Raw genomic sequence first — 27,165 nt, forward strand, 5'->3', positions numbered from 1 at the left:
AGAGTTAAACTTCAGTTGTTATCTATGCAAAAGAGCTTCTCTTAGCTATTCAACCCAATACAGTCCTGTTTTCTAAAGCATTTAAACAGCAAAGAAACAGTGAGAGGCAGCTTAATATAAGGTTTTACTGCAGGAAAGTTCAAAGGGCCATTATTTCTGCCTTGTTATATAGCTTAACCACTTCAGCCTTCAGTCGTTTTTCATCTTATGCATCAGAGCAATTTTCACCTACCATTAATTCGCCAAGAACTTTATCATTACTTATCACAATGAATTGATCTATATCTTGTTTTTCCCGCCACCAATTAGGCTTTCTTTGGGTGGTACATTTTGCTAAGAATTATTTTTTTCGAAATGAATTTTAACGGGAATATTAAGGAAAAAATTGAAAAAAATTATTATTTTGCAGTTTTTGACCATTATAGCTTTAAAATAACTGCTACCATAATTAAAACCCACATATTTTATTTGCCCATTTGTCCCAGTTATTACACCATTTAAATTATGTCCCTATCACAATGTATGGCGCCAATATTTTATTTGGAAATAAGTTTTGCGTCATCACTATTTACAAGCTTATATTTAAGACAATTATAGTAATATAACCTCTTGACATGCATATTAAAAAAGTTCAGACCCTTAGGTAACTATTAATGTTTTTTTATATTGTAATTTTTTTTTTCATTAAACATTTTATTTGGGTATTCTTTGGGAGTGTGGGAGGTAATGTAAACAGTTAGTTTTAAATTAAACTGTTTGTGTGTTTATTTAAAAAAAAAATGTATGCAGATGTAGTTTTACTATTTGGCCACAAGATGGCCTCAGTAATTTTTTTTTCTTTTTTTGAACGGAGGACGTGAAACTTTTTTCTTTAGAAAGATCGCGGCTTCTCATAGAAGCCATCGGTCTTTCTAACGGGGAGTTTTATCAATGATCATCCGGGCTAACGGGCGGTGGCACGGGAGTGCGCATGCCTATCGGCTGTGGGAGCGCACAGCAGCAGCTTTTTGGAGGTAGCAGCTACATCCAAAAGGTTTAACTAGTTAAAAGACAGAGTGTGGTTTTAAAACTGCAACTGTGACAGAATAATGCAATGTAATAAAAAAAGCTATATAACTGAAAATAAAAAATATGAGACTCTTTTATTTGCTACTAATGTTCTATTCAGTATCCATGCTACACATACAATTCATGATATACTTTTTTTTCGCTTCAGGTTTGCTTTAAGCTATGCGCTACAATAGTCTTTTGAAATCCATACAACTTCATGTGCTATGGAGTAAAAAGTGGCTTATTAAGATGTAATGGAAATGTAGCTTTTATGGACTGGCAGTGGGTGGAGCTTAGGAAGTAGGTTTCTCTGGCCTCTTTTGGCCATGATTCTGCAGCTTTCTACAATCCTTAATAGGGCAGCACCTTATAGGGAACTATAGAAGTTTCCAATTATGTTGGGAGAGGAATCTTCGATTTGGGAAGTGAATCTGTGAAGTGTCCAAAGGACTAAACCCACTAAGATCACTGTGTTATTTATTGTTTTTCACAAAAAGCAAAGAACGTGGCCCTACGAGGTATTGCCTACCAGTCTTCCCATTACAGCACCAGATCTAATGCAAGAAAGGCCATTGATGGGTCCCTGAGCAGTAACTACATGGCGGGGCAGTGCACTCACACCAAATCTGAAAAGGAACCCTGGTGGATGGTGGACCTGACATCTAACCACCGTGTCCAGTCTATTGCTATCACCAATCGGGGTGATTGCTGCAGAGAAAGAATCAACGGAGCAGAGATCCTTGTTGGGAATTCTGCAAAGAATGGAGGAATTGCTAATGCCAGGTTAGTCTTTGTGAGCATGGGTCTCCACTCCTTAAGCAATGCAAGCTCACTTGGTCCGTAACATTGGGGGTATTCCACAAAAGGGTGGTGATAAGGCCTTCCCTCTATCCCCCTTTACAGAGCACTCTTGTCCAATGTAACCTGTGGCCATACACTGGTCGATTTGCCATCAGATTCGACCAACAGACAGATCCCTATCTGATCGAATCTGATCAGAGAGGGATCGTATGGCTACCTTTACTGCAAACAGATTGTGAACCGATTTCAGCCTGAAACCGTTCACAATCTGTGGTGGTGGTGGTGGTGCTGCCGCCGCTCCCCCCGCCCGCATACATTACCTGCTCCGCCGGCACAACTCCCGGGTATCCGCTCTTCTTCTCCGTCTCCGCTCTGGTCTGGTCTCCGGCATGCTTCCCTTCTTCCTGTCTGGGGGAAGTTTAAACAGTAGAGCGCCCTCTACTGTTTAAACTTCCTGCCGGGACAGGAAGAAGGGAAGCATGCCGGAGACCAGAGCGGAGACGGAGAAGAAGAGCGGAGACCCGGGAGTCGTGCCGGCGGAGCAGGTAATGTATGCGGCTCTATTGCGTCGGTCGTCGGGCACTCGAACGCCGCTAACGATGCGCTCTTTACCGGCGGCCGATCGACGGTTATTTTCGGACGGAATGGATCGAAATTCGGCGTGTAGCGCGAACGATTGGCAGCAGATTCGATCCCAGTGATCGAATCTGCTGTCGATACGGCGGCAAATCGGGCCAGTGTATGGCCAGCTTTACAGGTAATCTGGGAATACCCCTAAGAGAACCCCAAAGATTTGCCTCACCCAGGTAAACAGGTCAAATGAGTCTTCTTACCCCCTACCTATTTCTAATATAGGGTGAAACATTTTATTACAAGTGAATACAGTAAGAAAATATTTTATGAAAATGATTAAGTAAAAAAATACTCTTTTTCATTTGTTCACTTTTAGGGCTTGATTCACAAAGCAGTGCTGTTAGCACGCCTGTAAAAATCCCCTTAGCGCGTGAACAGCTGTTTTAGGCGTGCTAAGTCGCGCGCAAAACGCAGCGCAAAGAGTTGTGTGGCGCGGTGCACGTGAAACAAAGTTGTTTTGGAAGCTTTGTGCGTGCTAACTACTTAGCACCCGAGTTAGCACGCCCAAAACCTTTAGGCGTGCTAACTAGGTTAGCACTGCTTCTGAATCGAGCCCATAGTGTCTTTTTTTCATTTGTACACTTTTAGTGTCATTAGTATATTACTTTCTTCTGATCAGTATACTTCATTTTTCTACCGTATACTTATATCTTCTGACATGATCTGCTTCTGTATACCTATTTTAGCGTTGTTACTAATAATATTTCTTGATGGTAAACCAACACTAGCTTTTTTTGTGTTAGCACTATGACACTATAAGCACACCTGAAGTGGATACGGAGGCTGACATATTTGTTTCCCTTTAAACAATGCACATTGCCTGGCTGCCCTGCTGATTCTCTTCCTCTAATACTTTTAGCCATAGACCTTGAACAAGCATGCAGCAGATCAGGCGTTTCTGATTGAAGTCTGATGGATTTGCCGCATGCTTGTTTCAATGCAGACACTTCTGAAGCCATAAAGATTAGCAGGACTGCCAGGCAACTGGTATTGTTTAAAAGACAGTCCCCATAGTACTCTGACTTCAGGTGTCCTTTAACTACTTGTCGACCGCGTCACGCCGATGGGCGTGGTCATGGCGGCAGCCCCAGGACTACCTAACGCCGATTGGCGTAAGGTCCTGCGGGCCTGTTTTGCAGGAGATCCCGCGCATCCCTGCTTGAATGGCTCCGCTCCGCCTTCAGTCTCCCAGCAGTGATCGCCACTAGGAAACTGTGAGTCGCCGCCTATTAACCATTTATGCCTCCTGGATGTGATCCTCACGTCCAGGTGGCTGCTGCACGCTTTGGCGTGCTCCCATGCGTGACAGCCGATTGCCGTCAATGGCTGACTGGGGGAAGGGAGTTAGAGGGAAAAAAATAAATAGAAAAATGTATTTAAAAAAAAGAACATAAATATTTATAAAAAAAATAAACAAACATCTGGGGGGTGATCAGACACCACCAACAGAAAGCTCTGTTGGTGGGGAGAAAAGGGGGGAATCACTTGTGTGCTGAGTTGTGCGGCCCTGCAGCGAGGCCTTAAAGCTGCAGTGGCCAATTTAGCAAAACTGGCCTGATCTTCTGGGGGGTTTAACACTGCGGTCCTCAAGTGGTTAAAGAGAACTCGAGGCATCACAAAGTAAATACTTACCTAAGGAGAGAGAAGCCTTTGGAGGAGGTCAAAGAAGAGCTTCTCCCCCTGCCTGATACTGTGCAATATACTGGGCCCCCGGCCAGTACCACCACCGGGAAAGCTATATTGGGGAGGGAGGGGGCTACTAAACACCCCCGAGGGGGGGGCACTAAACACCACCAGGGAAGCTGTATTGGGGAGGGAGGCGGCCACTACCACCACCGGGGGGTGGGGGGGTTGATGAGTCATTGGAAGAACGGGCATTGGCAGTACAGTAGTGTTTGGATAGTGTACTGGTTAAGGGCTCTGCTTCTGACACAGTAAGCCAGTACCTATTAAGTAAGGTGTCCTTGGACTAGACTCTAGACACTGCTACTGCCAATAGAGCGATCCCTAGTGGCTGCAGCTCAAGTGCTTTTAGTCCGCCAGCAGAAAAGTGCAATATAAATGTTATTTGTCTTGCCTCCACCACTTGCTGGGACCCTCCTTAACATCAGGGCCGTGCTCCTCTTATGGCACAAGCATGGCGGCGCTGCACCTGCGCCCATGCCTGAAGAGAAGCACAACCCGATGTGATTACCAACAAGCCCTTGACTGTAATCATCAGGAGGTCTGCACTTGGTGAAGGGGGACGGGAGGACAGCATGGGTAGCCTCTATAGGATCCAGAGCCTTCCATCTTCTTAGGTAAGTATTTACTATTTTACCTTTTTGATGCCTCGGGTACATTTTAAATCACTGAACCATGAAATCAAATTAGTTAGGTCAGGAAACCTGTCACAAAGCAATCATTCCCTTACTACTTCTGCCTCTCAAACCTTCCTAAAGTAAAAAGGTTGAGTTTACTAATCAGCAACCTATAGCCTTGGAATGACAGGTAGATCTCTTAAAAGATAGAATGTGTGTGTCTTAATATGTTTACTTTAACCTACTTTCCAGATGCGGAACTGTATTCAGAATGCAATATGGGGAGACTATGTCCTTTAACTGCAGAGGAATGGAAGGAAGATACGTCTCTATTTATATCCCTCACCAAACACAGTTCTTGTCTCTTTGTGAAGTCCAGGTATTTGCTGAGCCTGCCCCTCTAGATGGTAAGTAGCGAGGAGTAATCTACACTTACTTGTGTTTCTATGGGCAAGTGGCATTATGTAATGTAAGGGAGCACTCATCGATCAGCAGTGTTACAGTCAGGTCCATAGATATTGACACATCCACACAATTCTAACATTTTTGGCTCTAGACACAACCACATAGGATTTGAAATGAAATGAACAGGACTGTCAGCTTTTATTTGAGGGCATTTACATCCAAATCGGATGAACAGTGTAGGAATTCAACACTTTGCATATATGCCTCCCATTTGTTAAGGGGCCAAAAGTAATGGGACAGAATAATAATCATACATCAAACTTTCACTTTTTAATACTTGGTTGCAAATCCTTTGCAGTCAAGTACAGCCTGAAGTCTGGAACGCATAGACATAACCAGACGCTGGGTTTCATTCCTGGTGATACTTTCCCAGGCCTCTACTGCAACTGTCTTCAGTTCCTGCTTGTTCTTGAGGCAATTTCCCTTGAGTTTTGTCTTCAGCAAGTGAAATGCATGCTCAATCGGATTCAGGTCAGGTGATTGACTTGGCCATTGCATACCATTCCACTTCTTTCCCTTCAAAAACTCTTTGGTTGTTTTTGCAGTCTGCAGTTAAAGCACATCTTGTTTGTTTCATTTCAATTGTAGTTGTGTATAGAGCCAAAAATGTTAGAATTGTGTCGATGTCCCAATATTTATAGACCTGACTTTAAGTGCAAAAAAAGAGCCAAAACAGTCTTAGAATAGAATTTCTGATTCTCTGAGACAACCACAGCTAAACCACCCACCCCCAACTTCTTATAGGGAGAATACTAAGGTGAAATTTAACTGCAGTGGTTTAATTGTGAGAGGTAAGGCATAGTCGCTCGAACACGCGGAATCCAGTGCAGGAGACTTGGGCGCAGCCGGTGCCACCATAGGTCATAATAGGAATTACGGCTATAGCGGTGCACAGGGAGTAACTTCGGCGCCGTCAGAAGACGGAGCTGACGTTACTTGTAAAACACCATAATTCAGCCTCCAGCAATTGCTGGAAGTCTAATTATTTCATTCCCCATTATTTATGGTGGCCTGGAGGGGCAATAGTATTTAATACTATCCGGGAACTTGTGCGACAGCAGGATCAGCCATACTGGCTGTATTCTGCGCCCAAGTCTCCCACGTCGAGTCCTCTCCTGCGCTCAAGTCTCCCGCGTCCATTCACCTTGTACACTGTGTCGCTTCCTCCATCAATGCTGAGATTTCACTGCAGTAGTTTGTCTCTGCTTCCCAACAATTTTGAAATATCCCTGCATTAATTTGTGTCTCTTCCCATCCCACAATATTGAGATTTTCCTGGATCCATGAAGGCCCCACCTTGGAAATGACAGGACTTATTGCTAATGTCCTCATGGCAGATACCATACCTCTCAATGTTTTGAGATAAGAAAGAGGGATGCTTTAAGACACGCCCCTGCCACACCTCTAACCACGTCCACACCACTGGTCATGCATACCACAAAGAATTTAGAAACCAAAGATGTAGTTTTACCATTCAAACACTGGTCCACTCTATCATCGTTAGTTTTTATTCATTTTAACATTATGAAATTAAGAAATATATAATTTTAAATGAAGGGAATACAGTTTATAGGCAATAAAACACAATTGTTCAGTAGAAAAAAATACATATATTTATAGAGATCTGTACCTCATTCCTGAAAGGGGGACAAACGAAGAAGAAAGAGGGACAGGGGAATTTGGTTCCCAAAGAGGCGCTGTCCCTCCAAAAAAAGGGACAGTTGAGAGCTATCTAGATAACACAGGACACCTTCACAGGTCCTGTGGAGTCCATGCTTTGAGGAATCAGAGCCATTTTCGAGGGTGGTTTTAATTTGTTAGCTGATCAATGTATGTGTGGTGTAAAATTCATTAGATACAATGATACTGCATTGCAATTCACTTCAGCAGAACTGTTTTTATGTAACCCTGTTCATTATAAAAATGTGTTTTGTTTAGTTGTCTTGGATCCTCAACCCACAGGGGCGCCCGGTAAGTCCTAGAATTTTTTCTTTTGTATTGTTTTTAGTGCTTGCCTATGCATCACATTAGTTATATAAATGCTGCAAACATGCAATTTAATAAAATTGTAAATAGTCTCATGCTGGAATTTGTCATCTGTATCCCTAAAAGTGGATGGTAGCGCTTATTTACTGTTCATAAAAAGTGCAGATAAAACCATTGCGTGATTTATATTTGTCTTGTTTTATCAGCAAACTATGCACTCATATGGAGTTACCCCCTAAGCAACTAATGTATCTTTTGATCACCCAAAAGCCAAGGCCTGAGACACTTCATATGAGCTTGAGAGATAGGATGCTATAGTTGTATAGACCAGGGGGGGGGAGGTGTCTTTGCTCATCCCCCACCACTATAAATGTCAATTAGTGAGTGTGGTGGGGGATGAGCAAAGACCCGACCCCCCCCTTGGTGTGAAACTACAACACTGTCCTGCTTCCACTAACAGACAGTTTGTTTTATTTCCTGACAGAGGGGTCTGTACAGAGACTATCCTCTATATTATTTATTACTACTCAATAAAGATACCATTCTTTTTATTTGTATGCATGTACTGATGGGGCCTGTCCTGTTCAGGACAAATTGTGTATGATATTTTTCCCTGGTACCCCTTCAGAAAGTGTATATCTCTTGACCTTGGGCAAGACACCCTAACACTGCTATTGCCTGTAGACCGCCCCCTAGTGGCTGCAGCACTGGCGCTTTGAGTCTGCCAGGAGAAAAGCGCGATATAAATGTTATTTGTCTTGTCTTGATGCCAGATAAAAGTTCACCAATTAACCTCAACAGATGCTGATGGCCTCCCTCCAAGGAAGGGTAGTGAAACAGGGCAAACAATGGAAAAGAGACAACCCTATATGTTATAAAAATAGATTAAATAACATAAAATTAAAAAACAATAGGTGGCTTACCTCAAATAGATGACACAGTGGTCACCCCATTTCCTCAGGCCAATAAATAGCGCTCGCTGTATCTAGTAGTTGAGCTCTGAATGCTCATGTTTTCTGTGGCCGTGGTAAGCTACCTCTTTTTTCATGTTATGGGTTTTAATGTATTATCACATATTGAGTGCGTCTTTCCTGTTGTTTCCCCCATTTCATATGTTTTAGTTCATCTATAATAGGGGTTAGGGACACCTCCCAGAGTTACTCAAATGTTCTGAATTTAGCCAAATATAAAGTGTAGTGGAATCTACCACCTCCTATGACAGAAGGGGAACCCGACTCACTGTGATAATGCTGATCCGAGAAGGGTAAATGTTTAAACCAATCTTCACTGGCCCGCAACCACCTCCTTCTGCAATCCTGGTGTGTATTGTTGCTTAAGGCTGCTTTCACAGTGGGATGTTACAGGCGCACGTTAGAGCAGCCTGTAACGCACCCCACCGCACAGTAATGAAAAATCAATGGGCTGTTCACAGTGCCCAGTGCCCACGTTGTGTTACATTGTAACGCTGCACCACAAGATAACGTACTGCATACAGTACTTTATACGCGGCTAAGCCGCGTTAGACTGCTTGCACATGCTCAGAAATGTTGGAGAGGAGGGGAGAGCGGCCAGGCACATGGCTAATTAATATTCACTGCACGGTGTGACGTGCAGTGTTTATTTCCTGGAGCGGCCAATCTGTGCGGCGATTGGCTGGTGGCACGACGTGATGTCGCATGCGTCCAAGAGTACGCATCACGGACGCCAGAGTGAGCTGCACAACGCGGCTCACTCTGACATCCACATCTAGCACCACCAGGCGTTGCGTTAGGGGCACGTAATGCGCCCATAACGTCCCCTAAAATGCAACATCCTGGTGGGAAACTAGCCTTAAGGGGAACTCCATATGAGTGGGTTGCATGATTTATATTTTGTCTTGTTTTAATAGCACTTTTTTTGAATGGTACATATATACTTTTTTAAGCACCATTATCTACTTTCGGAAATGTGTTAAGGCGGCATGTGCTGCTTTTGCGGCCCAATCGACCATCTGATTTAATAATTTAATTGAAATGGTTGAAAATCGGTGCTGCAAACATGTCTGCTGGATGGATGATTTGATTTTGGGCTGAAATCGGTCAAATGCATCAGTCAAGCAATCTTGATTTAATCATCAATGCGCAGCAGTAACAGTGATTGATATCACAATGACAATGGATGCCCAGTCTCTGTCCTCCCCAAGTCTAAAATATCTCTCCCGATACCCATGCTCTGTAAATTCTCACCTGTACCACTGGCACGATTCCCGGTGCCCTCCTCCATATAACCCCCATTACTGTGAGTGCCTTACCACGTCACCCCAGTGGGACAGGTGAGAACTTACAAAGCACGGCCATCGGTGGAGGGGACATTTTACACTTGGGGGCAGCCAGACGGGGGCATCGCTAGGCTGATTTCTGATAGGTTTCATGCTCTGATAGATTTCACGGTGAAATCTATCAGCAATCGGTTTGCGGGGTGTGGGCACTGGACAGGCAACAGATCTTTCTCTGATAAGAGTCTGTCTTATGATCCATCTGCCAATACCTCACCTGATATATTGGCACCTTTAGTGCTTCATTGTCTTCAAGATCAACTGTGAAATACACATTCAATGCAGACAGAGCCTTGCCAGGCTGACTCCAGCCCTAGAGCATGATTTTATGCACTCAGCTATCATGAAGACAAGACAAGACAAGACAAATAACATTTATATCGTGCTTTTCTCCTGGCCGGGCAGTAGCAATGTTAGGGAGACTTGCCTAAGGTCTTCTACTGAATAGGTGCTGGCTTACTGAACAGGCAGAGTCGAAATTCGAACCCTGGTCCCCTGTGTCAGAGGCAGAGCCCTTAACCATTACACTACCCAGCCACTCAGCTATCATGAGATAATGTACTAAGTGCTTTATTGTGGCTGGTTTAACACATTTATTTTTTTGTTTGTAATTCCCTCCACTCCCCAGCCCTTTTCCCTAAAGGTGAAGAAGCGTCAACTCAACATCCAGTGACCGGTATGTTATTTTTGAGCTATTGTAACCGGCTAAATCTCTGGCAAAACTAATTATTTTAGTTGGAAGACTTCATTACTTATAGGCACACATACAGTACAACCTGGAATTCTATATACTGTTTATCTCTCTTCTGGGAATCGTTCACGACAGCACAACCTCGGTACATTTGCTTCAATCTCCAAAGAGTAGAAAAGAATAAAGATAATATCAATAATACTGCCCCAAATTAAAAATTAATTGGAGAGCAATAGTTATCAGGACGCTGCCATATCTGGCCCTTACAAATGCCAGTGTTTACCAAGAACCATCAGGTGTAGCGTACATTATCTCTAAGCACAAAAATAAATGTGTATGACTGTTTTCCATAAACGCTATAGAAACACTATAGAATAGAGGCCACAGTCATGTCCCTGCCATAGTTTTAACTTTTCTCCTGCTTTTCTCGCCTTATCCATGAAACATCTTTAAAGTATTGATTAGTGAGAACGTTATTGCAAAAAGTGAGAACATCCTGCTGTGTGCAGGAGGCAAGAGCAAGGTATGCAGGGGTTAACTCACCTAGCCATTGCCTTCATTCCAATACATTCTATTCTATTCACAGCACCCAGAAGCGCATGTTACTATGTAAACAGGGCACGTAACCAAGGAAGGCATGCTACGCAGCACGACTGCGTGTAACATGCAGCTGTGTATTTAGCTTGCGCTGGGGTCATGTAGCTCGCTATGCTGTACCAGTGTAGCTTCATGAATCAGCCCCAATGGCTAGGTGAATTAACCCCTGCATACCTCGCTCTTGTCTCCTGCACACTGCAGGACATTCACGCTTTCCACAAGAACGTTCTCAATCATCCTTATTTTTAAGCCCCACAGTAAGCAAGAAAACACTCAAAATAAATGCAATATTATTCCTTTACCTACTTGTTAGCACGTTTTCAATAGCCAGGTGTTGGAAAAATATTTTGTAGATATGATGAAAAATTATCTCTTGGGAGAAAATGAATTGAATTGGTGCCTATGATCATTTGTGAGCTTCTATGAAAAACAGATAGTTTTATCACTATGTAATTTATATACAGTAGTATTGCAGAAGATGACAGAACTATACATGTTTAACAGGTGTGTATTTGTGTGTGGGGTAGGGGGAAATGTCAATGTGGAAAGAACATACGAAATTCATGCAGACAATGGGCTTGATTCAGCACGGCCGCGCTAGCTGATAGCACGGCCACGCTATGCTTTACGCGCACTATAACAAACATTTGCGCGCATTCATGCGGCACAACGTGCGCTAAAGTACGCGTTGCGCCGCGTGAACGTGCGCAAACGTGTGTTATAGCTTGCGTAAAGTTTTATGCGCGGTAACCGCGAGTGAAGCATATCGTGGCCATGCTATCAGTTAGCACGGCTTTCTGAATCAAGCCCAATGTCCCTCGTGGGGCTCAAAGCAAGCGCTTTTGAAAGTGCTAACTAAACAAAAAATGGTCTAGTCTAATTCTTGGCAGAATAAGCGAACATTGAACACTTGATCCACTGATTTTGCACATAAAACTGCTACATTTAGTTAAACTCAAAATGCGGAAGATACAGAAACTAAACTGGGACATAAGATGCCTTGTGGCACGCAGGCATAGCTGACCCAAACTAGACAATCATTTTTTCCAACAACCTTTAGAAAACTATTACAAAAAATATATACGATGCTGATACTATAAATACTTAAATCAATAAAAAATAAATAATTTTCTATATTTTTGCAAGAAATCATTTTATGGTGATGTCCTCAATGATTGTTTTTTTTAATTAGATCTTACAGGCAAATACTTCTTGTTCCCAAAAGAAAGTGAGGACACCTACATTACCTTGGCCCCAGCTATTCCCCTGCGATTAAATGCCTTCACCTTCTGCATGAGAGTGTCTTTGGATGTCCCCAATAACAGAGAAACCATCTTATTCTCTTACCGCACTTTATACTTTGATGAGTTGAATCTGTGGTTGGAATCCAATGGAAAAATCGGACTCTATATGAGTGGAGAAGGCTTAATGTTCCCTCAAGTGAAAAATAAAAAGGCGTGGAACCACATGTGCTTGACATGGGAATCGAAAAATGGGCGCTGCGAGTTGTGGGTAAATGGTAGAAGAAAAGCCAACATGGTATACCGTAAACAGCACACTGTACGTGATGGTGGCATTGCCATGCTCGGGCAAGACCAAGACTCACTTGGAGGCAACTTTGATAAGGAGCAGAGCTTTGTGGGAAAGATCAAAGACGTGAAAATGTGGAATCGCGTTCTGTCTCTCAGAGGTTTGAAGGCTATGTTTAAAGGCAGGGAGAATCCAAAGGGAAACATATTTGACTGGAGTGAGCTCAACTATTCCACGAAAGGCAGTGTGCAAGTTGAGGAGACTAATTAGGGGGTTACTACTTCTCAAGGTCATTGTAAGTCCTTGTTCATTGCAAGTCCTTGTGTAACGCAGAATAAATAAAATAAATACGTTCATTTCTCAAGTCTAATAAATGGGTTAAAATGTGTTTTTATTTGGCAGTGCTATTTTAGTTCACAAAAAAAAACATTTTTCAGGTGTCTGAAGACCTGTGAAACCTCCTGAGGGACTTATTAGCAGAAATCTTTTCAACTTGTCCCAGGAATGGCTCTTGCCTCTATCTATCTTGCTTTAATGCTCACCTAAACAAACTAGTGTCCCATCGGACTTGACCTTTAATGTACTTAAAAAGTGACCAAAATCCAGTCACTCTCAACCACCTGTCGTTATTGCACGACTATAGGTGAATGAGTAATATTTGAAAATAACAGGTATTACTGACATATGAGAGGTCAGATAACAGTAGACTGGGTATGGTCAGTAGTAGGACACCACACTCCAAAATCTGCCAGTCAGTAGTCAGTATACCTATGTGTGCCGTCTTTGGGAGGTCTTTGCTGATCCCCCCTGCTACCTAGTTCACACTGGCAGGTGTGTGAGGTTCGGTGCAGGGTGTAGCTATTCCCACTCAGATAGGACACACATTGAAGTTTAAGTTGGCAAGGTGTACACAGGCAATATATAATACTGTAAGGATCCACGGTTATGTTCGTGGTCCACAGCCGTATAAACCTACACGGTAGTGATAATACCAACGCCCTTCTGTGAAGGTATACTGACTACTGACTGGCAGATTTTGGAGTGTGGTGTCCTACTACTGACCATACCCAGTCTACTGTTATCTGACCTCTCATATGTCAGTAATACCTGTTATTTTCAAATATTACTCATTCACCTATAGTCGTGCAATAACGACAGGTGGTTGAGAGTGACTGGATTTTGGTCACTTTTTAAGTACATTAAAGGTCAAGTCCGATGGGACACTAGTTTGGTTATGTAATTTACCTGTACTGTACTCGGTTTAGTGCTTTGTTGTAAAATTAATGCTCACCTCCAAGACAAGACAAGCTATTGGATAGATTCTCGGACCTCAGTATTCACACACAGTCATGGAATAATTTGCCTATATGCATGCATGTAATGGTTGTGACACTACTAAACAGGAAGAGAGAGCATGAGGCCTCTTGCACATAACATGCAATTCAATTTGCAATTTGTAACCTTCTTGGCGGTATGGACGAGCTCAGCTCGTCCATACCGCCAAGGAGGATTGCTCAGCCCCTGGAGGGTCTTTTTACTTACTTTTTTTTTCAGAACATGTAGCTAGCACTTTGCTAGCTACAAGTTCTGTCCGATCGCCGCCGCGATGCGCAGCTACAGGGGCTGCCCCCCCCCCCCGAAATTCCTAGCGCAGCCTGGCGAATCACCGCCAGGCTGTGCAATGGGAAGGATTAGAGCTCCCCATGATGTCATGACGTCATGTCCGTTCATCACCATGGCGAAGGGAGAAGTGACGATAGGAAGTCACGCTTCTCGCGGGATCTCGGATGCGTAAGTTGGTCAGCGGGGATTGGGAGGGTGGATGCGGACGGCGTGGCGTACTGCTGTAGCTAGCGATATGCTAGCTACAGCAAGCGGAAAAAAAATATTTAACAAAAAGGGTAATGCATACTTATGTACGCCTTACCCAGAACACCAGGGAGGTTTCATTGGTATTGCATTCTGCGTGTTTTCGCCGTTTTTCTTCTTGTGTTTATAGCATCCAGGGAAAATCAGAATCACAAATCGGAAATAGGATTTGCAGTGTGCAAAGGGCAGTGGCGTAGCTAAGGAGCTGTGGGCCCCGATGCAAGTTTTACAATGGGGCCCCCCAAGCACTCCATACATAATTGATATGGAGCTCCAAAACCTGCCAATGGCAACTACAGTGTCAGAGGTCCAAGAAGGTGATAGGGAACCGTTTGTTAATGATAACCACTATTCAAAGTATCTATAGACATGATTATTAACAGCACAGGACCAATAGAGAGCTAATACTGTAGTTGAGGGCTGGCCCTTTGGCACAAGGGCCCCAATGCGGTCGTAACCTCTGTAACCCCTATTGCTACGCCCCTGGCAAAGGGCCTGAAAGAGCATCATAAACTTTTTGTTGACCTGCAGTCAAGATAATCAATGGCAGTTTTGATTTTTTGTTTTGTTTAATATCACTTTAAAGAGACCCTGAAGTGAAAGAAATATGGAGGCTACCATCTTCATTCTCTAATAAGCAATGCCAGTTGCCTGACTTCTGTGTTGATGCTCTGCCTCTAATACTAAGTCACTGTCCCAGAATGAGCATCAGATCAGATGCTTTCACTCTGGTCTGGTATCACTGCTGCACACTCGTTGTGGGTTTTTGACTCCCGAACAACTAAAGCTTAGCATAACAGCCAGGCAACTGGCATTGTTTATAAGCGAATGAAGATTCCAGTCTTGGTATTCCTCCCACTTCAATTTCCCTTTAAGATTCCAAAGACCTGCCCCATATTAAAATTCAGTCTTTATTCTAAAATGCTATAACCCATTTAAGTGCATAGCAAAATTACACTGAAGTATGTATAGCCCTTTTGAAGGAAGCTTTCATCAGTTCATAGCAACGCACAGTGTTTCCGAGGCGTCGCTCCATTATCAAGCTCCTTGGCCTTTGTTCATCTAAAACTCTGAACTGCATTTACAAACGCACCAGGCCCGATGATGTAACTTTTTGTGACGCAAACGACAGGAATGAAGTGGCAGCTTTCATATCCCTTCTCAGTTAAAGCAGGAGGATTAGCCATACTATGCCAGGGGAAAAAACACGTGTAAAAAGATCAAGTATTTATCTACTGTCACGTTTTGATCTCAGTGAATCATATAGTAAATGAAGAGAACTCTGTTCCTGGTGGGAACCATGCCTTTTGCCCACAGTTTGAAGCTAATTACTGATGTCATTCTTCCCTTAACTTTTTATTCTTTTCTCCTCCAATCACGGAGTCACCTCAGCCTTGCTTGTAAACTCAAGTGAGCAGAGGATTATGCTTCAGCTAGACCAGGCATGGGCAGACTTGGCCCTCCACCTGTTAAGGAACTACAAATCCCACAATGCATTTGCCTTTATGAGTCATGACTATGGCTGTCAGACTCCTGCAATGCATTGTGGGACTTGTAGTTCCTCAACAGCTGGAGGGCCAAGTTTGCCCATGCCTGAGCTAGACAGTGAAATAAATGGAAAAGGAGGAATATATTATAGATAAAAACAACACCCAGCATGCAACTGTTTGGCAATGGCTATTAAAGAGAACCAGAGATGAAGAATGGATTTATACATACCTGGGGCTTCCTCCAGCCCCATAAGCCTGGATCGCTCCCACGCCGCCATCCTCCGCTGCCTCTGTCCGCCGGTACCGGGTCCCATAATTTTTGCGCAGTGCGCTCACTCCGTACTGCGCAGGCGCATGCATACAGAGCCGGAAGGAGCCCCTTTGCATGCGTACAACTGGTCGCGTCTGGCGGAAGTGACGGGACCCGGTACCGGCGATAGAGGCAGCGGAGGATGGCGGCGTGGGAGCGATCCAGGCTTATGGGGCTGAATGAAGCCCCAGGTATGTATAAACTCTTTTTAATTTTTAAGGATCCCCTCGTCTCTGGTTCCCTTTAAAGGGCCAGTGCTCCTAAGGTATGTGATAACTCCAAACAGCAGAAAAAGTTTTGAAAGCAGGATTAGCATCTTTATCACTTAATACACTCAGACCAGTTGCTGTTGAAATTTTATTTTTATGGTGACAATCCCGCTTTAAAGTGTCCTGTAAAGCAAATCTGAACTGAATGCAAACTGATGAGATAGACAATTGTATCTTAATTCCTAATCTAATGCCTAGTACACACCATACAATTTTCTGTAAGATTTACCTGCCAGATAGATAATTTCCAACATGTTGGAAATTATCTATCTAACCATATATCTGCCGAGCAATTGGGCATTGTTCTACTCAGCAGGAGATAACCAGAAGACAATGCACCAGAAATAATGATCAGTCTCTACAGAAAAATCTGTTAAGGGGCCCATACACCTAACGATTTTCCTGCTGATATACAGCAGATTCAATCACTGTGATCGAACCTGCTGTGAAATTGTTGCGCAAACGCTAACTATTGATTTCCGTCAAATCAATCATTCCCGGCTAGCCGTCCGTGCGGAAGATTTTACTCGATCGCCGGCGGGTCGGGAGTGCGTTGATAGCGGTGTTCGAATGCCCGACGACCGAGGCAATACATTACCTGCTCCGTCTCCGCGCTGGGTTCCGAGTCCAGCAAGCTTCACTTCTTCCTGTCCCGGCAGGAAGTTTAAACAGTAGAGCGCTCTCTACTGTTTAAACTTCCCTGGACAGAAAGAAGTGAAGCCAGCCAGAACCCAGCGGAGAAGAAGACATCGGTGACACGCGCGGGCGGAGCAGGTAATGTATGGGGGGGGGGGGGGGGGGGGGGGCAGCAGCAGCACCACCACCACAGATTGTGATCAGTTTCATGCTGAAATCGATTCACAATCTGTTTGCAGTAAAGGCAGCCATACGATCCATCTCTGATCAGATTCGATCAGAGAGGGATATATCTGTTGGTCAAATCTAAAGGCAAATCGACCAGTGTATGGCCACCTTTTCTGTAGAGAGTGGTCATTATAACTGGTGCATTGTCTTCTGGTTCTTTGTATAGTGTATTTCCAGCATAATTAGGCATTGTTCTACTCAACAAAGATAACCAGAAGACAATGCACCAGAGATAATGACCAGCCTCTACCAGTACTTTACAGAAAATCTAATTACAGAAAATCTTACAGAAAATTGTATGGTGTGTACAGTCCTGGCCAAAAGTTTTGAGACTGTAAAAAATATTGGAAATTTGAAAAGTTGGTGCTTAAGTCTTTATAATAGCAATTTGCATATACTCCAGAATGTTATGAAGAGTGTTCATATGAATTGTATAGTCCTTCTTTGACTGAATCCCCCCAAAAACCCTTTCCACTGCATTTCATTGCTGTCATTAAAGCACCTGCTGAGATAATTTCAGTAATCGTCTTGTTAACTCAGGTGAGAATGTTGACGAGCACAAGGCTGGAGATCATTAGGTCAGGCTGATTGGGTTAGAATAGCACACTTGACATGTTAAAAGCAGGGTGATGCTTGAAATCATTGATCTTCCATTGTTAACCATGGTGACCAGCAAAGAAACGCATGCAGCCATCATTGCGTTGCATAAAAATGGCTTCACAGACAAGGATATTGTGGCTACTAAGATTGCACCTAAATCAACAATTTATAGAATCATCAAGAACTTCAAAGAAAGAGGTTCAGTTCTTGTTAAGAAGGCTTCAGGGCATCCACGAAAGTCCAGCAAGTGCCAGGATCGTCTTCTAAAGAGGATTCAGCTCGGAGTGCAACCAGGGCAGAGGTTGCTCAGGAATAGCAGCAGGCAGGTGTGAGTGCATCCGCACGCACAGTGAGGCGAAGACTTTTGGAAGATGGCCTGGTGTCAACAAGGGCAGCAAAGAAGCCACTTCTCCCAAAAAAAACATCAGGGACAGATTGATCTTCTGCAGAAAGTATGGTGAATGGACTGCTGAGGACTGGGGCAAAGTCATATTCTCCAATGAAGCCCCTTTCCGATTGTTTGGGGCATCTGGAAAAAGGCTCGTCAGGAGAAGAAAATGTGAGTGCTACCATCAGTCCTGTGTCATGCCAACAGTAAAGCATCCTGAGACCATTCATGTGTGGAGTTGCTTCTCATCCAAGTGAGTGGGCTCACACACAATTTTGCCAAAAAACACAGCCCTGAATAAAGAATGGTACAAAAACACCCTCCAACAGCAACTTCTTACAACAATACAATAACAGTTTGGTGGAGAATATTGCATTTTCCAGCACGATGGAGCACCGTGTCATAAGGCAAAAGTGATAACTAAGTGGCTTGGGGACCAAAACATTGAAATTTTGGGTTCATGGCCTGGAAACTCTCCAGATCTTAATTCCATTGAGAACTTGTGGTCATTCTTCAAGAGGCGAGTGGACAAACAAAAATCAACTAATTCTGAGAAACTCAAAGAAGTGATTATGAAAGAATGGGTTGCTATCAGTCAGGATTTGGCCCAGAAGTTGATTGAGATCATGCCCAGTCCAATTGCAGAGGTCCTGAAAAAGAACCAACACTGCAAATACTGACTCTTTGCATAAATCTCATGTAATTGTCAATAAAAGCCTTTGAAACATATGAAGTGCTTATAATTATATTTCAGTACATCACAAACAACTGAAACAAAGACTAAAAGCAGTTTGTGAAAACTAATATTTTTGACATTCTCAAAACATTTGGCCAGGACTATACTAGGCATTAGATAGGACTTTCCTTGAACTCTGTAATCATTGTTTTTACTTTTGAAGTTTCATATTTCAAGTCAGGTAATGGTTCGGTAGGGAAGGTAAAAGAGATGCAAATAATCCCTATGTGATGCAGGATAATGCAAATTTTTGTATGCAAATTTATGCAGCTTGAAAATAGACTAATCAAATTCCAGCTTTATGGGACTTGCTTGGTCCAATTTCAAGGTGCATGCATTTGCATAATCCTGTATCAACTTTTATTTCCTTTTAAACAATGCAAATTGCCTGGATGTCAATCCTCTGCCTCTAATATTTTTAGCCATAGAGCCCTGAACAAGTATGCACATGAAATGTTGTCGTATGCTTGTTTCAGGTCCATTATTCAGACACTGCTATATGAAAGATCAGCAGGACACTAGGCAATTAGTATTGTTTAAAAGGAAATAAATGGGGTAACCTCCATATCCCACTCACTTCAGGTGTCCTTTAACAAGTAACTCCCACTTAGATTGCAGCACTACACCCCTATGCACAGATCGCTGGGTCATGTGACTTATTTTTTTTAAAGGGAATGTCTTGGAAACAGCTGCATCAAACATGAATCTTGTTTGAGCAATGGCATAAGTCCCATATACAGCTTTACAAAAAATCTAGGACATCTGCAGCTTTAAGACATCTCTTGCTCTGACCATTCTCTTAAACTGAAGTCTAAGGCTGGAGCACACAGGAGGTGAACTTCCTCTCATCTCTAAAAGCTAAGCAGCAGCATAATAACCTTTAAAGCAAAAACTATTGTTACAGCCCACAGGTCCCCTGCAATAAATCTGCAGTGTGTCTACTTCCTACTTTCATGAAAGCAGACAAAGGGTTAAAATCCTGTGTTTATGAACTAGCTAAAGCTACAGATTCCAGTGCTGACATAGTTGAGAGTTCAAATTACAATTGTAGCTCAGGGGGAATTAGACAGTCTCTTCACTCTAAACACCAACAGGGTGGTTTCATCTGTGTTTCCCTTGTGTCCCGTGCATGAGTTCAGGTCCACATTAATCTTTGCCCTCTCCACGCACACTCTCAACTTGTTATCAGGCTCTGACATCACAAGCAAAAACCACTCCCACCAATGACATGCTCTCCCAAAGAGCGCATTTCTCCCTGACCGCTGCCTTGGCATTAAGTCACACAGGTAGTGTAGCTATAAGCTATCTTGGGCTAAATAAGGTCAAAAATGGAAGTTTGTAGATTTTTACAAAAACAAGCGTGAAAGAGCCCTTCGTATTAGCAGAGTAATAAAGCAGGACACCAATGAGCCGTGTTCTCACCAGACATTTTTTCCAGCCGGGTGGCATAAAGAAGTAGCCCGGGTGGGGTGAGATGAGAGAATACAGGGCTGGGGCTTCTCTGCATAACTCTGTTTACAGCATAGGAGGAGGTGAGCCGATGACAGCCGGGTGCTCACCAAAACTAGCCGGGTGGAGCACCCACCTAAAAGAGCCTGGGGAGAACACTGAATGATTAGTAATCACAACAGCGGCACTTGGAAGAAGGCTCTGCAAGCCCCCTGAAGAACGGGCCCAGTCGCAGCTGTGACTTCTATATCAAAGCTACTTACAGTCTCCACCATAGTTGCTGGACAAATAAGGCTCGTTTTGCCTCCTTCACCTTTTAAGTCTCCAATACTGTTTTCCTATTCTCGTTACGTACAATCTTGGACAAAGGCTGTGGGACAATAAGACGGTATCTGTAGGGGCTTAAGTCTTTAAGTTACTACGGGTCAAAATGATCCTTCACGTTCATTTCAGCCAACTTCTGGCAGTCCATGCATGTTCAACTGAGCTTCATGTACTGTTCTAAAGGAGAGAAGAGGAAAAGGAGAAGAAAACTCACTAAGACAACCACGTGAAAAATCTGCTGTGGACATCTCGTCAAAACAGGAGATAGAAGATCTGGAATCAAGCTGACAGCCATAATTACTTGAGCCATCTAAAGTTTAATACCTATACTTAATAGAAAAAAAATGGGGTAGACCTTATAGCAATCAATCAAATCAGACTCCACAAAAAGGAAGAATCTACAGCTGCGGGCAAGCCATTTAAAACACACTGGTTTTAATACAGCAGAACATAAAAAAAAATATCTTGCAATGGACATGTGACATCTACAAGCTGGAGACAAAATGGCATCTCAGTAGACAATCCAAACAAGACAGTCTGTACAGATGGTGGGAACACAGATGGTCGACATAATCTTTACTGTTCAAAAATTTGATAAACTTAGATGGGACAATTTGTAAACGAAAACTACATTTCTGCTACAGGATGATCTTTACAGAAGTCCTTCCATCTCTTTCATGAATGCTTCATACATATCGTCCTTGGTTTGCACAGGCATTGGTGTTCCCATTTTGGGTCCGGGCTTAGGCAGCGGCCTGGGTGCTTCCTCCTCTGGTTTCTTTACTGACTGTACGGCAGCTGCAGCCTTGTTCTCCCTGCGCACACGAAGTGTCGTTGGTACAAAGCGTGTGACTTCAGCTTTGGGGTTGGTGATCTGTGGCTTGGCGCTAATAGTGGCAGTGGCCTTCTTCTCAATGGTGGCTCCACTTTCGTCTGATTTGGGTCTCTGGATCAAGCTGGGTGGTGCACTCAACACACCTGGGTTGGCCAGTGGGGTAGGTGGATAGATTCCAGGGGGGGCAGTTCCAGGTGGGGGTACCATAGGCGGTCGAATCATGGGGCGAGGAGGAGGGGGCAAACCTGCAGGAAGCAAAAGGAAAATATTCATAAAAATAACCTTGAAGCGGATGCGAAATGAAAAACTAACTATAACAAGTAAACTCTTATATAGATAGATAGATATATCTATCTATCTAATCTAAAGTTTAGATAGTTTACACAGCAAATCTAGCTGCAAACAGCTTCAATAGTTTATGATTATTTATTCCTGTGATACACTGAGGGCAGCCATGTTCTGTTCCCCTCTGCCTCTGAAATCTCTGGCTAGTAACCACCACCTCCTCCTGCTGAGACTGAGCTCCCATAAGCCCTTGCTACAGTGCCAAGGCAATCTAAGAAGCTGTGGGCGAGGCTTGTTCAGTTTATAGGGAATTGGAGTATTAAAACAAAACAAAAAAAGGTATTTGGCTTGAGGAATGCCCTATACCACCCTTTAGTTTGTAAGCCTTTGGCAGGACCTCCCCCTTCCCTTAGCGTGTCCTTCTTAATCTTGCAACCCCAGAAATGACACCCTTCTCATGGACTAACTTAGACTTGTTTTGCTGGGTCTCTGTAAAACGCATTTTATACCCAGATTGCATGTATAACCTTGTGCTATGTTGTATAACCGTTTGCTACCTCTCTGTCTGTCACCCCTTGTTGCAATGTATGTATCCCTATTTATTATCCAGCGCTGCGTAATATGTTGGCGCTTTATAAATACTATATATAATAATAATAATAAACTATATATGTTAGGAACACAATTATGCAATGAGTAAATGTTTATCTCGGATCCACTTTAATGACATAAGGTTTCAACCAAATCAAAAGGCAAATGCAATTTTCTTATCATTTTGAAGTGGGCTTTGGAATACATTTAATATAATGAATTGAGTCTGTAGGACAAACATCCCATTAAATGCACTGAAAGGCAGAGCGGGCACTTGTCACTCAAACCGCTTTATTTTCCATTTTCATGCCACAAATGATACAAGGACATCAATCACAAATATGACCTCACACCTGAAATGGTGCTGGTGCTGGGGTGTACAGGGTGCTGGTGACCAGGGAAGTAGATGGACGGCACTACAGCCGTTTCACGCCAGGCCGGCGCCACATTGGACACGCACACAAGCGCCGGCCTGGCGTGGAATGGCTGTAGTGCCGTCCATCTACTTCCCTGGTCACCAGCACCCTGTACACCCCAGCACCAGCACCATTTCAGGTTTGATGTCATATCTGTGATGTCCTTGTATCATTTGTAGCATGAAGATAGAAAATAAAGCGGTTTGAGTGACAAGTGCCCGCTCTGCCTTTCAGTACAGTGCTTTGACATTTGTTTTCCGTTGCTTACAACCAGCTGCATGTCCTTCAGCTTAGTGTCACGTGCCAAGATACGGGTGTTTTTTTCTGGGGTGAAGAATTTTGCTACACATGCAACAGATGCAGGCTGAGGCCCCCTACCCCCAGCAATATGTACTAAGTGCTGAGTTGTTCCCTCCCTACAGTGTACATCCCATTAAATGCGTAGGTTCTATCAGACCTCCGAATACACACAATTTGCACAATTTCAGAGGACTCCCAAGCACAGGCAATCAATACATCTAAATTCAAGAATTACAATAAACGTTACTGATTAAAGCGGAATATAACCCTGCATTTCAACTTTGCTCTAAAACATTATTTACAGCATATTATATGCAAAAAGCATTTTTTTTTTTACTAGACCAGCATTGGAAGGGTTAAACACAGAGGTTTTAAGTTCCGTGCAGACGTTCAGATAGTTACATTCTATTTAGTTAGATGTATCTATTGATAAACAGTTACACACTCTTTGGCTGTCCTCCAAGCTCCTTCTCAGTGAGAGAGATGAGTCACAATAAACACTTAAAAGATACATATTTGTAAACAAAAAGTATCTAACTGAAGTTCGGATGCGTCTGCAGAAATCTCTAGGGACTTTAAAGCCCTGTGTAACCCATCCAATGCTGGTCTAGTAAAAAAAAAAATGCTGGTTGCATATAATATACTGTAAATAATGTTTTAGAGCAAAGTTGAAATGCAGGGTTATATTCCGCTTTAATTTTAAAACTTTTGAATCTGAGCAATGTATCCCACACGTCTGATAATTTTTCCAATTTTACCTAATTTTGAAAAAAAAATGATCAAAAACTCAATTTTTTTGCATTTGCAGACCCAAGTGATTTCTTTGAAGGGAACCTAAACTGAGAAGGATATGGATTTTTCCTTCTAAAATAATACCAGTTGCCTAACTCCTGTATCTCTAATACTTTTAGCCACAGCCCCTCAACAAGCATGCATACCAGGTGTTCTGACTGAAGTCATACTGGATTAGCTGCATGCTTGTTTCAGGTGTGTGATCCAGCCACTACTACAGCCAAAGAGATCAGCAGCACTGCCAGGCAACTGGTATTGTTTAGAAGGAAACATCCATCTCAGTTTAGGTTCCCTTTAATCTATTTTACACCATTCCATTTTATAAAAAAAAAAAAAAAAAAAAATCAAATATTTTATGGTATTGTGGAACAATAATTTTACTAAAACTAATGAAGTCTACAACTTGTCATTGATTAGTCTTCCACTTTGTATGGGAAAAAGGGTTATGTCCCATGGATGACTCCTGCTACTGCAACATAAAAAATGTATGTATTCTCATAATAAAGGCAGGCACAAGACAAACAGGCACAGGCTGCTTGCTGTGGGTACTAGTTTACAGGCAGAATGCAGTTGTCCCTGTGTATCTCTTACTCACTCTGTGCTCCGGGTTCTCCAGGTTTACTGAAGTCTAGGTTCACCTCAGTGGCGTACCTAGGGAATTTGACACCCGGTGCTGATTTACAGACACCCCCCCCCCCCCCCCAACATTTTTTTTTTGATGGGAGGGTTGATGGATTGGGGAAGCCGAGCATGTGAATGGAGCTAACCGTTATAAAACTCTGTATTCTATACAGTGCTGCAGAAGATATCAGTGCTATATAAATACATAATAATGATGATATGGTAGAACATTACACTGTGACTAAGGCACAATTAGATTGTGAGCTCCTCTGAGGACAGTCAGAAAAGGGGGACACACGAAAGAGGGGGATGTATAGGAGGAGGGGCAGGGGTAAAGAGGTAGAGGCACAAGACACAGAGCCTGGTGGGAGAGGAGAAACGGCAGGAAGACCTCTCACCAATACTGCAGACATCACTAGTGCTGTTTGGTAGGGACATGCTGTTAAAAGAAGCCACTAAAATCTGAAAAGAGGAAAGGGTCATGGGAAAGACAACAGGGTGGGAGGGGGAGCTGGAAAAAGAGATAAGATTACCTGCAGTCAAGCTAATCTAAACTGCCTGGAGCTTGCTTCTCTGCTCACTACAGAAGTCGGCTGTCAGTACCTGTATCACTGGCTTCTGCAACAGCAGACTGCCTTGCATTATTGATTAATTACTGTGATCAGGATAAATAATCAATAGTCTAGGGCATTCTGGTATTACAGCAACCAGTGCACATGGCTACTAATGACAGGCAACTTCTGAAGCACTAAACACATCCTGCCACCTCTCCCTGCTAATGTCCTAGCTGTAGCACAGCAAGCATTCTCTCTAGTCACCCTGCTGCTCCAAACATTCACTCACCGCAGGCTGTGTGTAAAGAGCGAGGGGACACATTGCCCATAGAACAGGAAGGGGGAGGGTTTCCACATCTAGTGCAGGAAGTAGTACAGTCCCCTGCACTGCCTGCTGCTATTTTCCCGAATGTTGCCCAAATTATGAAAAAAGTTCCAGGTGGAAGAACACAGTGACTGAGCACCACAGCGGCACCCCAAACCATGGCTACACCCGGTGCTGTGAGCACCTGCAGCCTTATAGTAGGTACGCCACTAGTTCACCTGCATTTGTTGCTGTATGAATAACGCTGTCATATGGCAACAACTGCAGGTGGACATGACCTTCAATAAAGCTTAACAGCACACACAGACCATGCGAGTTAAGCTAAGTATACACATTCGAGAATTGTCAACCATTGATCAGAAAACGATGCCTCAGAGAATTCTGAGAACGATGCTGTAGACACATCCCTAGCCTTGAGGCTCTTGCTATGGAGGGGGCAGAGGGACGACAATTGGCAGATGACGGAGTGGATTCAATTGGTCGGTGGTGTTTGTGAAAAGCATTGTGAATGCCCATGCTTGGGCATCAAATCTGACAGCACAGATCTCTAGAAAAATTGAAGAAGTGGGGTTCCACACAATGTTCCAAACGTGTACAAATCTTTAAGGACCATTGTGCATTCAAAACATGTCAGCAAACATGCTTTGTTGGTTTGATCAAATCCAATAAAGGACAACTAAAGTGAGAATATGGAGGCGGACATATTTATTTCCTTTTAAACAATATCAATTGCCTGGCAGCCTTGCTGATCTATTTGGCTCAGTAGTGTCTAAATCACACCAGAAACAAGCATGCAGCTAATCTTGTCAGAAACACCTGATCTGCTGCATGCTTGCTCAGGGTCTATAGCTAAAAGAATTAGAGGCAGAGGATCAGCAGGACAGCCAGGCAACTAGCATTGCTTAAAAGGAAATAAATATGGCAGCTTCCATATCCCTCTAGCTTCAGGTGTCCCTAAACCTTTGAGTATAGATTCATGCTATGATTAAACATTTAAATACATAAAATCACCCCCCACATTCAACAAGCTTAAAGACACACCCAGAGGGTGATACCTCTGGGTTCAGCAGTACAAATTACCTGGGGGTGCAGGAGGGGGCAGGCGAGGAGGGGGACCACGTGGGGGAGGACCTGGTGGTAATCCTGGAGGTGGGCCTGGGGGAGGGCCAGGAGGACGGCCTGGGGGAGGTCCTGGAGGTAAGAGACGTGGTGGTGGTCCACGAAGACCAGGTGGTCTCAGGAATGGAGGTGCACCTAAAACAAAATACAAATTATTCACATACAACCTTCCTGTCTGCACTCCACATGCAATTATTATCTATAGTAACATTAAATTAATCAACATACATATAAATAGTAGCAGAGGATATTCCTTTCATACGGAACTATAAATCTATTCATGTTTTCCCGTGGTTCCAACATAGTGGTCACCCGTATTACACAGCTGCATTACTGCAGGTGGCTACTAAAGGCAACACTACCTAAAAAACATACACCATACACTATGCGTACAGTTCCCTGCCTTCAAAACACTGCATTGGAAATTAAACAAAATCTGTAAGGAACGAGTTTAAAAGTTAGATACTTAGCTCAGTCGTGGGAAGCCTCTGGATGGTCCAGCGGCTTCCCAATTCATCCTCATACCTAACGCTCCGTGCAGAACTCTTCTCCTTCCCTGCCTCGTTCCTATCCCTGTATGCTTGTATCTGTTCTGTGCATGCACAAGAACATGCGCATGCCCAGTATGAATACACTCGTACATTGTAAGCTTGCACTATCC

The 27,165-nt window shown here is 43.3% G+C and overlaps 2 protein-coding genes across 4 annotated transcripts in view; one reads left to right on the forward strand and one right to left on the reverse strand.

Annotated features, from left to right (window-relative positions):
* LOC137532542 (uncharacterized) overlaps positions 1-12,741 on the forward strand; it is an 81,781-nt gene extending 69,040 nt beyond the window's left edge. For both annotated transcript variants that reach the window (XM_068253153.1, XM_068253154.1), the window contains 5 exons: positions 1,548-1,833; positions 5,037-5,191; positions 7,188-7,220; positions 10,178-10,225; positions 12,030-12,741. In XM_068253153.1, the coding sequence (XP_068109254.1) occupies positions 1,548-1,833; positions 5,037-5,191; positions 7,188-7,220; positions 10,178-10,225; positions 12,030-12,637 (1,130 nt within the window). In that variant the 3' untranslated portion in view covers positions 12,638-12,741. The remainder of the gene's footprint in view (positions 1-1,547; positions 1,834-5,036; positions 5,192-7,187; positions 7,221-10,177; positions 10,226-12,029) is intronic.
* Positions 12,742-21,081: 8,340 nt separating this feature from the next.
* WBP11 (WW domain binding protein 11) overlaps positions 21,082-27,165 on the reverse strand; it is a 28,058-nt gene continuing 21,974 nt past the window's right edge. For both annotated transcript variants that reach the window (XM_068253157.1, XM_068253155.1), the window contains exons 11-12: positions 26,466-26,639; positions 21,082-21,746 (exon numbers count right to left, since the gene is read on the reverse strand). In XM_068253157.1, coding sequence (XP_068109258.1) covers positions 21,319-21,746; positions 26,466-26,639 — 602 coding nt within the window. In that variant the 3' untranslated portion in view covers positions 21,082-21,318. The remainder of the gene's footprint in view (positions 21,747-26,465; positions 26,640-27,165) is intronic.

The sequence above is a fragment of the Hyperolius riggenbachi genome, chromosome 9, assembly GCF_040937935.1.
Source record: "Hyperolius riggenbachi isolate aHypRig1 chromosome 9, aHypRig1.pri, whole genome shotgun sequence".
Lineage (NCBI taxonomy): Eukaryota > Metazoa > Chordata > Amphibia > Anura > Hyperoliidae > Hyperolius > Hyperolius riggenbachi.